At 48.9% G+C, this 14263-nt stretch overlaps 6 protein-coding genes across 6 annotated transcripts; 3 read left to right on the top strand and 3 right to left on the bottom strand.

The window, feature by feature from the left end:
- Positions 1-34: 34 nt before the first annotated feature.
- Asppvi_010956 (ribosome biosynthesis protein RRB1) lies at positions 35-1644 on the top strand (the record flags this gene model as incomplete). The annotated part of the gene is made up of 3 exons (XM_043306792.1): positions 35-233; positions 293-1559; positions 1620-1644. 3 exons carry the CDS (start codon positions 35-37, stop codon positions 1642-1644), a joined length of 1491 nt encoding a protein of 496 aa, XP_043162727.1.
- A 743-nt stretch (positions 1645-2387) lies between these two features.
- Asppvi_010955 (uncharacterized protein) lies at positions 2388-4351 on the top strand (the record flags this gene model as incomplete). Its single annotated transcript, XM_043306791.1, has 6 exons — positions 2388-2619; positions 2670-3097; positions 3153-3843; positions 3888-3997; positions 4043-4142; positions 4188-4351. The coding sequence occupies 6 exons, from the start codon at positions 2388-2390 to the stop codon at positions 4349-4351; spliced, it is 1725 nt and encodes a 574-aa protein (XP_043162726.1).
- A 267-nt stretch (positions 4352-4618) lies between these two features.
- Asppvi_010954 (thioredoxin family protein) lies at positions 4619-5138 on the bottom strand (the record flags this gene model as incomplete). Its single annotated transcript, XM_043306790.1, has 3 exons — positions 4619-4913; positions 4968-5043; positions 5096-5138. 3 exons carry the CDS (start codon positions 5136-5138, stop codon positions 4619-4621), a joined length of 414 nt encoding a protein of 137 aa, XP_043162725.1.
- A 1240-nt stretch (positions 5139-6378) lies between these two features.
- Asppvi_010953 (DUF3431 domain-containing protein) lies at positions 6379-7439 on the bottom strand (the record flags this gene model as incomplete). Its single annotated transcript, XM_043306789.1, has 3 exons — positions 6379-7057; positions 7125-7263; positions 7310-7439. 3 exons carry the CDS (start codon positions 7437-7439, stop codon positions 6379-6381), a joined length of 948 nt encoding a protein of 315 aa, XP_043162724.1.
- A 1929-nt stretch (positions 7440-9368) lies between these two features.
- On the top strand, positions 9369-10133 carry Asppvi_010952 (uncharacterized protein; the record flags this gene model as incomplete). Its single annotated transcript, XM_043306788.1, has 1 exon — positions 9369-10133. The coding sequence occupies one exon, from the start codon at positions 9369-9371 to the stop codon at positions 10131-10133; it is 765 nt and encodes a 254-aa protein (XP_043162723.1).
- Positions 10134-10193: 60 nt separating this feature from the next.
- On the bottom strand, positions 10194-12389 carry Asppvi_010951 (alpha/beta hydrolase family protein; the record flags this gene model as incomplete). The annotated part of the gene is made up of 2 exons (XM_043306787.1): positions 10194-12315; positions 12373-12389. The coding sequence occupies 2 exons, from the start codon at positions 12387-12389 to the stop codon at positions 10194-10196; spliced, it is 2139 nt and encodes a 712-aa protein (XP_043162722.1).
- Between the last annotated feature and the right edge of the window lie 1874 nt (positions 12390-14263).

Here is a 14263-nt window from a genome sequence, read left to right as displayed (position 1 = left end):
TCTACCGAGATATTCACATCACAACCACGACAAAATGTCCAAAAGAGCTGCCGACGCGTCTGAGGAGCACTCCGCTGCCCTCAAGGCCGGAGAGCGGCCGGTCGCCAATGACATTCCGGATGAGGCGGGGGAGTTTGAAGATGAGTTCGAGGACGAATTCGAGAGTGAGGACGAGATTTTGGAAGCAGGCGTCGATGGGAGACCCGATGCCGAGCGCGAAGAAGAGGAAAAAGGTTTGTCAACCGGTTTTCTGTCGCTAGAATTGTTACTGACTGAAATGCGATCGCAACAGACGCTATGGAGGTTGACAAACAGACATTTATCCCTGGAAGAACAAAACTAGCTCCTGGAGAGGTACTATCTCCGGATCCGTCTACGTACGACATGTTACACACTCTCAGCACACCATGGCCTTGCCTCTCGTTTGACATTGTGCGCGATTCCCTTGGCGACAACCGAAAGACATACCCTGCGACAGTCTACGCAGTTTCTGGTACACAGGCGGAGGGAGGAAGAGCAAAGGAGAACGAGCTGCTGGTGATCAAGATGAGCGGTCTCAGCAAGATGGAGAAAGAGAACGAGACAGATTCGGAGAGCGATTCGGATTCAGATGATGATTCGGATGACCCGATTCTCGAGTCGAAGAGCATTCCTCTCGGATCAACAACGAACAGAATCCGCGCACACCAAACCCCTTCCCAGTCTGCCGACTACTCCAAGCCACCACAGACGATCACAGCGACGATGCTTGAAAACTCCCAGGTCGTCATTCACGATGTGACTCCTTATCTGACCAGCTTCGACGTCCCTGGCACAGTATTGCCTCCTTCGGCCGCCAAGCCCCTCTCGACCCTGCGCATGCACAAATCCGAGGGTTACGCTCTGGACTGGTCCCCACTCCAGCCCCTTGGAAAGTTGCTGACTGGTGACAATGACGGATTGATCTACGTCACTACACGCACTGAAGGAGGAGGTTGGGTCACAGACACCCGACCATTCACCGGCCACACATCTTCTGTGGAAGAGCTACAATGGTCACCAAATGAGCGCAATGTGTTTGCTTCCGCCAGCAGCGACGGAAGCGTGAAAGTCTGGGACGTCCGGTCAAAGTCACGCAAGCCTGCCGTCGACGTCAAGGTCTCCAACACAGACGTCAATGTCATGAGCTGGTCGAAGCAGACGTTCCATCTCCTTGCCACGGGTGCTGATGATGGACAATGGGCGGTCTGGGATCTGAGACACTGGAAGCCGAATGCGTCCGCCCCGTCGTCACAGATCACAGCATCGCCAGTCGCAGCTTTCGACTTCCATCGTGAGCCCGTCACCAGTATCGAGTGGCACCCCACTGATGACAGTGTTGTTGCTGTCGGTTCTGCCGATAATACCGTCACCCTCTGGGATCTGGCCGTGGAGCTTGATGAGGAAGAGAGCCGCGAGGCTGGCCTGGCCGAAGTGCCTCCCCAGCTGTTGTTCGTTCATTACATGGAGTCTGTCAAGGAGGTTCATTGGCAGGCTCAGATGCCTGGTACCATCATGGCGACAGGCAGCTCTGGATTCGGGTAAGTCCTTGGTTGAAATCGTTCTTTGTTGTATGACATAATGCTGACTCCTTGCAACAGTGTCTTCAAGACTATCAGTGTGTAAATAATCGGCATGCGCATGTGGCACTTGACCTTCTTGAAACGACGATACCAACAATCTTCTACGCTGTCATATGATGAACATATTTATAGATTCTTACATAGGGTAGTACAGCCGGGATTGAATGAATGATTATGACGTGTATCAACGAATCTCTATCCAGGATCGACTACTCTCTTTGGAATGGCGCTCAAAGGTGTCAACTTGAGATCGTATCTGAGCCCTTTACAGCTATAGCTGCGAATTGCTCTACCTTCAAGTAATTGTAAATTTTCCAGTTAAGTGAGCAATTCTAAACATTTGATGCGGCAGTAGTATATATATCGGTATGGACAGCCGCTTCACTCTCCCTGTGCCAATAATTATAGGATTATAATGACGATATCTGACAACTCCCAAGATGAAATCGACTACTACGACAATCCAATAGCAGAACGTGTAATCCATTGCTGCAACGGTCGAGACAATTTGGTAGTGGATTTCTGGGGAAATGCGGGCGAACCAATCATTGGCAGGGTGTTCTACTAAGATGCGGGGAAGCCTGCGACTCCACAGAGGCCCCGTGATTCCAGCAGCTAGCTGGCTTGATCTATTCTTTTCGCGGATGCCGTTGAAAGCGTTATCAGACGGCATATCTTTAAATTTGACCTGAAGACTGACAACCACGCCTTGTCCATGTTGCCGTCCGCCCCTGGCTTTGTCCCCGCAGAGCTCAGCGCTCAACGTCATTCACCCCGTAATCGACCATGAGAATCGGAAGGGGCTGCGAGCGCTGTCGCCATCGTCATATTCGGTGCACAATTCGGAAAGGAGCATCGTCTTGTAATCCCTGTTCGCGCTTGGGACGGGTGTGTCGGCTCGATCCGCCGTTTCGGTTTCGGACTGTTCATCACGTCTATCAGAAGAGCCATGGCACAGCGTCTAAATTCGACCTCGTGTGGGATCCGCATCAGACTTGGGTGAAGACACCTACGTCATGTATTTCCTTCACTTCCTTATTTAACACTTGAGGGTGCTAATGATATCAGTGACATTCGTTCTTGAATCGGCAGATGATTCAGCAGAAGGGGAAGAGACAGATGCGCCGCAAGACTCTCACGATGAAGCACCGCCTTCACAACAGATTCCGGCAACACCTAGTGCTGTATTTCCGGATATATCATCTCTACTCATTCCAGGGCCAACAAAGCCTTACGAATCAGTGATTGAAAACCACCCGCTAGACCTCCCAGCACCGACCCCATCGATACCGGACGAAACCCAACTGATACTTCCCTCATCTACTGCCATCTCGCCAAATGCACTGAATAGCATCGTGTCTCCTTTGCCATCAACAGCGTGGACAGATGTGACATCCCAATGGAGTCCGATAAGCCCGCGGGCGATCACTTCGCCGAAGTTGTCCTCCCGGGAGGCATACTTGTTACGTTCATTCATCTCAAAGATAGCCCCTTGGGTATAGGAGGCCCCCACATAGATAGTATATTGATAGTACATTCTGACTCTGACAGACCGACATATGCGACTCGCGCTCTCATTTTTCAACCGAGGTACCACGCCGGGCATTGGAAGTGCCTATGGTCCTTAAGGCCGTTCTAGCTCTCGCAGCCAGACACGACGCCATCTTGTCAAACGCCAGCGACTGGGAAGCCACCGAATACCACGGCCAGTGTCTGGAGCTCTTGATCGCTGCGCTGGCGCAGCCGGAGGATACGTACGACGACAACCTCCTTATCACGGTCGTGATTCTCCGTATCTACGAGGAACTCGAGAGCAACAACGACGAGAAGTACCATTTGTTCGGCTCAAACCGCCTCCTCAACACCATGTCCAGATCGGCGTCATCCGGGGGCCTAGCCGAAGCAGTGAGCTGGCAGTTCCTGCGGCAGGCGATATATGCATCTGTCGTCCAGCATCAACCTATGCAACTGGACCTGGAGAACTATGAGCGCTCGGCTGTGTTTCACCGGCGCGACGATGCTGCGTATGCCAATATTATCATCTACCTCTGTGCTCGGATTCTGCAGTGTGGAGGATCGCATACCCGTGGCATGGACGAGGAGACGTGGCGCCAACTCTCTGACAGCGTTGAGCAATGGCATCGAGCAAAGCCAATCAGTTGGCAACCGTTGAAGTACAAGCCGGCGAACATTGCAGAGAATCGACCGTTCCCTGAGATCTGGATGATGTCTCCGCCAGCAGGTATGTACCGTACCCGATGAACCGAAATGCGCTGACAGTCGCAGTGGTCGGAATGCAGTACTATCACACCTCCTGTATATTTCTCACACTGTCAAACCGACACTGGCAAGCCGCGAGCGACTACGAGCTGGCCCGTTCGCAACGTGTAGTAGAGGTAAGGTCGTACAGATATTGGGAAAGACCGCTACTGACGGGTTAGAATACAATCGCATCGCATCTTAACATGGTCATCGGCTTATCCATGTCAAATGAGACGGTCGAGAATGCATACTTTATGGCGTGCCATTTATTACACCGCTGTAAGTTTCTTTCTTGAGCTTTCTCGACCAAGCTGACCGTGGTAGATGGGTACTGCCTGCGACATCCTCTAGAACAACGCGGGTCATTGCGCTTCTTGGCCCATGTGGAAAAGACAGTGGGCTGGCGGACGAAATGGATGATACGCGAGCTGGAAAAACAGTGGAGTGAGCTGCGGGGACTGGACACGTGGGGAGAAAGCCATGACTAGCTAATGGAGTCTGCAAGACCACGTCCGTCCGCAGTTTGGTGGATTGGTCGTCTTTCTACGAGATGTATTATTTGAATGCCTGATTCAAGCGGGATCGCGTGGAATCAACACCCGGAAACTGAACGATGACATATAGGCACCCTGTCAGCCGTCATTGAACGCTTAATCTCATTCCTAGAGAATGATATCCCTTGCATTGTATCGTCGCTTATCGCTCAATAGAAGCATTATGCATCCGTATGTGATGTTATGACAAGAGCACCCCAACTAAGCAGAAATACTCTTGATCATCTCTTCCAACTCCCTCACATTCCCACCAACAACCCTCTTCTCCAGAGGCTGCCCATCCTTATACAGCACAAACGTCGGCATCGCCCGGATATTCATCTCCTGCGCCACAGAGCGCACCTTGTCGACATCGACCTGGATGAATCGCACATTGGGGTACGTCTCGCTTAGCTTGCCAACAACAGGTGCAATCGCTTTACACGGACCACACCAGGTGGCGAAGAAATCGACGACGACGGGGCCGGAAGAGGTAAGGGCCTTGTAGATGACCGGACTTTGGGTATTCTTAGTGATTCTGCTTCTTGATCGGGGTTATGGAGATTATTACTTATCCACAGCAATTACTTTGCCGTGCATGGTTGCGGCGGGGCTGGAGAAGAAGCGGTTGTAGATAAGGCGGATTGCTATCGGATTAGTGAGAAGGGTTGCGAGGGGCAAGGTCGTGGGAGTGCTCACCGATGTAGACAGCGAGAGCGAGGATAATGCGGGAGTAGTCCATGATGCTGATAGAAAGTGGTTGAACAAAGATGGGTCTGTTGACTGGAGGGGAAGATGCCGATGTGCTATGTCGATTAGTAAGCAATGCAGTTAAGCATAAAACTAGTTATGCTGCAGTAGCGAATGACTGCCCAGAGCTACTGTTTCGAGAAGTTATCAAGACCGATCCTCCTACACTACAAGAAGACATTACTGTCATTATCGTGACTCTCGATAATCCATGCGGGAATATGAGCATCAGCACTCAAGTTTGATAAAACCGTATAACGAGAGTTGACAATCCTGTTGCCTGTTAACGTGATCCCATCTCCATCAACATTCTCGGCACAGCTGTCTCTCTAATTTCTGGCTATTAATAGCGCCAGACAGATCAAGGATACGCATTGCTCTAGTAACTGCTCGCGAAGACGACATACCTCGGATCCATGAGCAGCAGTCCTCGTAAATCCCTTCTGTTGGCTAGCCCATTTATTGAATACTGTGAGCACTGCTTCAGCACTATATCTAGTACTGTCTATCTGTCTACTGCCGTGTGTTATTGATTGGATTACACACGCCAGACTTGGCATCACAACGGACACTGGCAGTGTCTTGCGAGGTGCTCCGATAGGGTGTGAGAGATTCGTTTGTTGTGAAGTCACAGAAGTACCTGGCGAGAGTGAAACACAAGATCATTGCAGATTGTCTTGGTCGAAGATTGCTTGATGGAAAGGAACTCAAGGATCAGGCATCAGCATAATGCTCAGCGAATATGTCCCGCATCGTCTACACTGTAGGACATGGGAGAAGCGGACCCTGAGAAGAACTAGTTGTCTTTAGTTCTCAAGAGCATGGGCTCAGCCACAGCCGGTCTCAGGGCCTGCATTGGTTTGTTGTTCTTCAGGACGGTTATCTACTTCTTGGTCAATGGTAGATTATTGTTGTTCATGATGCTTCTGAAATTCCCGAGATCTGATATCCCACTCTGAGGCATACCGGATGAGGCTGGACGGAGGCGGAGTAAGGAATCAGCAGCTGCCTATCAAGCGCGGATTGATTATGACATCTCCATAGTTGTATGCCAAGTAGACAATAAGCAAATGTACAGATTTTATTGCCAGGGCACAAATGCTTTAATACGTGATGCCAGTCATTTCTTCCAACATTAACATTAACATGACGAACGTGCTATATGCCATTTCGAGTATGCGAAATATCAAATCATCTATACGGTCGTATCCAGCAATGTACATAAAACCCAGCTAGGTCCGCGCCCTCACTGCCTGCAGTGTCTCCCCATTCGCCAACGGCCCACACCACCCATACACATCACACCGACACTGCTCAAAGCGCGGACAATAAATATCCTCCATGCCAAACACCACATGCCAGACCTTCTCAAACACCCACCCCACCCCAAAGCTATCCGTCAGTTCCGTCTCCGCCGCCCAAGCCAACATGCGCTCATAGTCCCGCTTCGGACGCTGCAGGATGCGCTCCCTGGTGACCGCAAACTGCCCGCAGCAGACATTCCCGATATGCTCGGGGACGCGCTCCTTGCCGACGCCAAACAGCGTCTGGTACACCTGGGGAAAGTACGCGCGGATATCCTTCTTATCGATATCGATCTGCGTCGGGGACCAGGGATGTACGTTCGTCGGACAGCCTGGGTCGTGTTCGCAGCGGAGGTTGACGTAGCCTTGTGCGGCGACGGCTTCAAGGCGGAGATTGTGCAGCGCGACGCTGGTTTTGGGGCCGAATAGGTCGTTGTGCCATTGGTCTTGGTTGGAGTGGATGAAGATGGTGTAGGGTGGGAGTTGGTCGTAGAAGTCGACGACGTAGGAGAGGTAGGCCGCTGCTTCGCGGCCGCGGGTGGTCTGGGGGACGAGGAGGTGCGGAGCGGGTTTGTTGTCGGTGCTGTAGATGAAAGGGATGGCGTCGCTGTTTTGTTTCTCGAGTATTATTATATGGCTTGGTTTAAAGGAGGTGGAAGGCGAGTACAACGTACTGTTCACGGCAATAATCCAGCAGCCAGGTGAGATCTTCCGACTGTGTGGCGGCTAGTACCAGCGCGATCGTGCTGTTGGATGAGTATGACTTGGTGATGTCGGCGAGTTGCTGTGTCACTGAACGGTGGTTCTCGAAATCTAGCCAGTCAGTGTGGCTGCCTTTTTGAAAGGGTTGCAAACTCACCGTCAGGCTCCAGCGCGAAATCTCCCCGACGATACAACATGAAGGTGAAGAGCCAAAGACAGATCAGCGCTGTGCAGGTTGTGATTGCTGTCCGCCGGGCCGGCCATCTGGACAGCCGTCGTTTTGGCATTGAATCTGTTTTCAGCGGCAATGTCTGCTTCATAATCCAGGAGGATCAAGGGAGAAGACAGTGCAGGGGACAGGAATCGTCCAGGGTTCAACCGAAAGAAAATTCAAATAAGAACGACCGACAGGTCAGCTAGCGCTTATGCGAGGGCTCATCGCCATAGTCATCCTTGTCATGCAGGACCAACTACAAGTGTGCATTTTTATCATTGTCAAGACCGGTTTAGTAACCGCCCTTTGCCTACTGCGTAATGGGTACTTGGAAGCTCCGTAGCACCAAGGAAAAATTGTTGGAAAAGCAACGCCGCATCCGCCAAGTGGCCTGCCCCACACCTGGAATCCAATCTATTGGTGCAATCATTTCGCCAGCACCTGAGTTCCTGACCAGTCACGACGGTGACGGGTCTGTTTCTCGCATTTTTACTCGTGTACCTTGGGCGATGATCGACGCGGTTAATTATGATTGGTCAAAAGTTAATGTTCAAAGCCACGGCGCCCCATCTTGAAGCTTCCTGATTCAGTTGGATCGGACGGGTCCATGAGATGTACAGCCTCACCCAATCACGTCAGGGCCGTTGTGCCTCAATGCTACCTTGATCTTGCTGACTTTAGAAATATCATCAAGAGAAATGCGTTGAAATTAACCGATGAGAACTGAATTCTCTGGAGATCTTGAATGAGTTATATGCTATCACTCTAGGCTCGCTTTAGGATTTCGATCGAGTGAGCTTCAACCACCATGTCAATTCTGGCTTAGCGGCGTATTACGGCAACATGAGCCTCATTCCATTTTCGGAATAGATAGAATGAGTCTCCAAGGCACGGACCCTGTTATTTAATAGTAATGTCTCAAACCTCAATATCGATATATTAAGTGGCCTCTAAACTTCTAAGCCTCCCCAAAACCTCTTCCCTGAGCATTGTCCCCCTCCCCGTGGATACGAACCCAGAGGCTCAGATCGGCTGTCTATGCTTCTACCTGAGTCGACGCATGTATAGATCATTAAAAAAAGCTTTTCCCTGCGAGGCCACGCCTTCTGAGTTCTGACCCGGATACTTTGTACAAGGCCATGATAGAACTACTGCGCTAGTGACTAGTCATAATAAGCCACAGGGTTACATCGTTCTGTAGCTATTTGAGCATCAAATCAGTATGGACTATGGAGGATGGCATGACACAGATAGAACATTCTGCGATTGTAATTTCCAGAAAACCGTGTCTATATAAGCTCATGAGAAGCACAGTGGCGTTTCCACCTGATGATCAAAATTCATGTAGATGAGCAGCGGTGAGAGCCAAGAGAGAGCAAAGACAAGCCCAGAGAGTTGTGCATTGATATTGATTTATTTTGCCTCTGGATGTTCAACCTAGGTGGAATGGCACAGGGTTTGGGGGCCAGACGCGACTACCTTAGAATTAAGGTGATGTGTCTTAGTTCCAGCCCATGTTAACCGTTTTGAGTACTCCGTAAACAAGGCCGTCCGGACTCCGGAGTGGATTTTGCTTGGAGGCAGGCATCTTAAGCGAACTTTACCCAGAAGGGTGATGGTCATGTGACATCTCCAAACGTCGATTTGCTGCAATCTCACATGTTTCCTCTATCATTAGTCTTTCTCATATCATAATGAGAATGCAAAGCCTTTCCCTTGCTACCGCAGTATGTGAGTTATCATAATTACTAGTTCAAACTACGCTGAGGAGAAATACTAGTTTAGGGAGAATAACCAGCTAAGCATCGTATGATTGTTAACACGATACATAGGGTCCCGCCAAGGTTATTTAATAATCATCAACATTACATGTACACACTGTGACCCATGGTACATGATATTGCGCTGTCTGAGTTTTATTGGCTCTTGCGTGATAATGCCTTGCAGCCTTTGCTTCAAGATGTTATAAATGAGGCTTGATTAAGTAGATAGCAGAGTTTGTATGATCGCAGACGGTTCCCCGTCTGCGGCTGTGATCGGAGACCATTGTGGCTGGATTCAGGATGAGTTCGACAACAACGTTGAAGGATTCTGCTGTCGTCGTTGCGAACATGCGTACCTGTCTCAGCTCCTGAGCGCTGGTGACCAGTTGGAGAATACGGTCCTGCGCTTTCCTGCGTGCACGGGTGCTGTCACGGATATGGAGACTGTCACTCCTGGCCGTGCAGCGCAGTTGCGCATGGTTATGGACAAGCAATACTACGCAAGCAGTAGCTGGGAAGCCATCTCAAGCAGAGGCAATGATGTCATATATTTCGATTCACACTCTCTGTTTGAAGGCGATCGGTCCTGCCAGCCCGGAAATGGCTATCGCTATTCGTGGTTTTTGGTTCCCATGAGGGCCGACGCCCTGGACGACGGCACAGTCGTCCCCACGACGCAGCCTCTTTCAACTGGAGAGGGGGTGATAGACCTGAGGACCTACTGGAAGACGTGCCAGCTAACGGGCTCGGACCCGTGGATTGACCTCATCTGTGACTACTCTATCGCCATGCGCAGTGGGACTCTTCCTGACTTTGGCACGTCGGGCCTTTACGGGCCCTCCCCCAGTACTACCATGGTGGTCCGAGGGATTTTTGAAAGGCCATGCGCCCAAAGACGATGGGTCACAATGCCATTTCAAAGGGTATCTACAGCCTTCTTAGTACATTTGCTCCTTGATGTCTCTAAGAAGCAAGGAATGGAATGCTTGAAGTATAGTTTATAACCACCATGTATACAGCATGAGAAATTAGATTTGGCAAACAATCTTGTTAAAGGAAGAATTTCAATAATCATCAGGTTTCTGAGCAGTGTACTTTCTCATCCACTCAATCACAGTGCGATACCAAAGCAAATTATTTTCCGGATTTATAATTGGATCACCTTCGTCCGGAAACACCAAGAGCGCACTATTCACGCCTCTGAGCTGGAGAACATTAAAAGCAGCTAATGCATCAGCGATGACTCTTTTGTAATTCAACTCACAGTGGATGACCAAATGTGGAGTTTGCCAGCTCGCTGTAAATTGTGCTGGATCCCATTTCCTCCACTTATCAGGAGTTTCCCAAATAGGTCCTCCAATTTCGTTGATAAAATGCTGCCGATTGCTAGCTAATTGCGAGGTCATACTAAAAATTCCATCATGTGTCACCAGGGCCCTGAATTTACGGCCAAACTCGTGGCCTTGGATCCAGTTAACCATGTATCCCCCGTACCCAGCACCAACCGCGACGGCGCGAGTAGTGTCGATGTATTGAAGGCTCTCATTTTGTTGCAGATATTCAAAGCCTCGCTCAAGGTCTGTGTAAGGTAGCCCTCCCCAGGAACATTGGCTGGAATCTTTGAAAGCTTGCCCAAACCCAGAGCTTCCTGCCTGGTTGGGCGCAACAACAACAAAGCCATGCTCTGCAAACAATGCCAGATTCCATTGGACACTCCACTGGTTGTTCCATGCACCCTGGGGGCCGCTATGGATGAAGTACGCCAGTGGGTATCGTTGCTGTGGGTCGAAGTTGGATGGTTTGATCACCCAGGCATGGATTCTGCGATTCCCTGTGCTATCGAACCAAATCGAATTGACTTGTGCCTTAGAGAGCCCCAGATCTATTGCGCGACTTGCAGACAATACCTTTGGAGACTCGGTCGGAGCGGCTAGGTCAAAGATATTCCATGTAGGGGTCTCGACTAAGCTGCTGTGAGTGATCAGAATTCTCGGTGAATCTGATCGCACCGGTGTTACATGCGCAATAGATCCAAAACGCCATGGATCAACCAGACTTAACGCCGCAGGACGCAACCCCTCCCAGTAACGGCCAAGTTTAAGGTGATATAGCATCACGCGCCCACTCTGCTCTGTCTGGATAAGAAGCGTACGGTTGTTCCCAAATGAGATGGCGCACGGGCTAAGATCCCATAGTCCGTTGCCATCAGCAGATGCGAATACCTCATACACATCATAACTTCCTGGAGCCGGTATGTATATGATGCGATTTTTGTCTGCCTTGTTTCCATCTATTTTCTGAGATAGGAAGGCGATTGGTCGATTTTCATCTGACTTGTCCACTGCAAGTGACGATATTGCCCCTCCTAATCCCTTATACCGCCATACTTGATAGATAGGGTCTCTGTTCTGTTTATCCCAGCGTTCCACGGGTTGGTAATAGCACGAGCATGCTGTATGAGTAGCACTGTTGACTTCTCTGTCCCTGGCAACAAATACCATGGCAAAGGGGAGAATTTCAAATTCACGTGAGCTCTCTTCCCCTCCCAGAGGTGAGATGGGCGACTCCAACCCCTCTAGTCCCGCAAATATCATGAGATTAGAGATTCCTGAGATACTATACCGACTCCCTGGCCTAGATTCTCTTTGCAGAAATCCATACCAGATGGAGTTCTTTAATCCGCTTACATACGAACTTTCATCTCTCACAGGGAAGGTCGGGTAGAAACGGCCAGTGCTGTGGCCAGTGAATTCCGCGATTTGTTTTGGATTGACTAGAGAACCATCTGGATTCGCCCTGCCACTGATCGCAAACGCAAGTTCATTCTCGTCGTCCTCTCGGAACGGCAGCTGCCCGGTCACCTTAAGGTCAAAGGCTTGGCCGGGGACTGTGCCGGCTTTATAGTTCTCAGTGGTCTTGCACTGTGCGTCGCCGACCACCAAGTCAGTGTTTCCGCTTTCCAGCCATTCAAGCCATATCAGCTGATTACTTCTTGATACCCATTGAGGTGATCTGGCGTTGGGATTCTCAGTGACACAATACGATCGACCAGTCGCAAGATCCACAACGCGGATCTCCTTCTTCTCTGTTTGAGAGCGAAAAGAGTACGTGCTTTGAGTATACACTGCAAGAGTGCCCGCGGCATTTGGAGTCGGGTTTGAGCGCCTAGGTGCCTCGAGTACTGTCCTGCGAAAATTGTTATGCTAAGCGTAATCTAGAGGGAAGTCTGAAAGGTGGACTTACTCCGAAGTGAGACTCATCATGACCATAGCGCAGCAGTTGATGATCTCCTGACTTTGGGATAATTAACATAGAGAGTAATAGAAGTCGCTCTGAGGTAAAGTCGACACTTGCAGAGGCGGCCAGAACGGCTAAAGGCCCCTTATCAGTAGCTAGGGAAAGGCACTAAATGATGAATCAACCCCTCATTGATTAATCTATGCTGGAAATTCGAATATACAGACGTGAGGGGATTATGCGGCCAATCATATATCTCTAACCTCTGACTCAGTAAGCACTACTTTCAAAGAGTGGCTGCCTTGTAAATGGAGTGCGCCCACTTATCAGACATAGGTAGTCCTATGTAAGTCTTAAGCCTACTATCACAACATCTAATATGGAAGAATATAAGGTTTCAAATTTGATTATATCAAGCATAAAGCAGCGCCACTGTATAACTAGATATCAGCATTCTAACATATGTTTTGCTTCAACTAGTTCTAAAGTAGTTCTCAACTATATGAAGTTTCTCAAGTCTCAATCTGCTGAGTCGGCTTTAGAGGTCGAACTCCTCCATACCCTTATACCTGCCCCCGAGAGTATGCATTTCGTAATGAGCCTCGACTCTCGGATATCCTTTTATAAAAAGAACGACCTTGCCGGAGTCAACGTGATGAGGGGCCCCGAATTTGCACTCAAGGCCCTCATATATACTCCCCCAGCAACCCTTTTTCTTCTTCTTCTTTCTTCTTCTGCTAGGTCCTCCTCCTCAGTCGTAGGATTCTAGTTTGTCTTTTCTTCCTCTTTGGAATTCGCATCTTCCAGAGTCAAGTGTACCTTAGTCTCCGTTTGCCCACTCACTGTCAATGATGACTTCAAACTACACAGATAGTCAGCAGCATGGAAACTAATGTTATGTAGAAGAAATAATATACTTGATGATAAGGCGCCTCAATAGTATAGGTCTTATGCTGAAGCGTTGCTCTGCTGATCAGCAAGCTAGACGTTGCATGAGCTTCAAGACCAATAGCAAATGCTATTACAGAGAAGCCTAGATTTTTTATGAGCACTTCAGGATAACGTAAACTCCTCAAACAGTCTTACCCAAAAAATCTCTGAATTGCATTTTTTTTTTAATAGAATTACCTCACGCAAATAACTCTAAGATTATTTACCGCGTGAAGATATGGTAAAGCCGTCGAATGCAGCCTAGTTATATTTCAGGGAGTGTTAGATCTAGAGTAGTCTGATAATGTTATACAAGTCTCACAAACATTAAAAATATGTTAGGCGGGACTAAAAAATACATGCAAGAGTCAAGTATTTGCTGTTGTACACAATAGTAAGCATGTTTTATTGCCTGATTCAGCAGTATTACAAATAGGTCGATAACAATACTCTATGAATGTAGGGTTATTGGAGCAGAGTATGGAAACATTATAGACTGCATTCTTTATCTATAGGCCAGGTATCTCACAAGTGACTAGTAGATCGATTGTGTAACCTATTTTCCTCAATTACTATAACCTAGTTTCTGTTAACCATATAGAGCACAAAACTAGAAACGCCCTGTGCAGCCGGCCAGGCATTTAGGGAGTTTTAGAGTAATTCAGCAGGGACTATGACCGCGCAGCAGCCTGTCTCTCATATAACATATTCTCAGATTGCCTCAGTTACAGCATCATAAGTAAAAGTCTACCACACCATTGTCTTTTCTGTAGGGCCGCCGTGGCTTCGTTACCCCTGTCCTAATAATCAGCTAACACTGGAAAATTGATGAATAGGTATGCAAGCAAAGTGTGTTGACACTAGGCTATTCCAGTACACATACAGGACTTAGGGTTTTGAGGGATTTACACAGAATTTCTTGCATACCCGCCCAGGTTACTAGGTCTTAATTATTTTAATCGCATAG

The sequence above is a fragment of the Aspergillus pseudoviridinutans genome, assembly GCF_018340605.1.
Source record: "Aspergillus pseudoviridinutans IFM 55266 DNA, scaffold_9, whole genome shotgun sequence".
NCBI classification, from domain to species: Eukaryota; Fungi; Ascomycota; class Eurotiomycetes; order Eurotiales; family Aspergillaceae; genus Aspergillus; species Aspergillus pseudoviridinutans.
The sequence above is the reverse complement of the archived record's forward strand: the minus strand, read 5'-3'. Positions and strand labels throughout refer to the sequence as shown.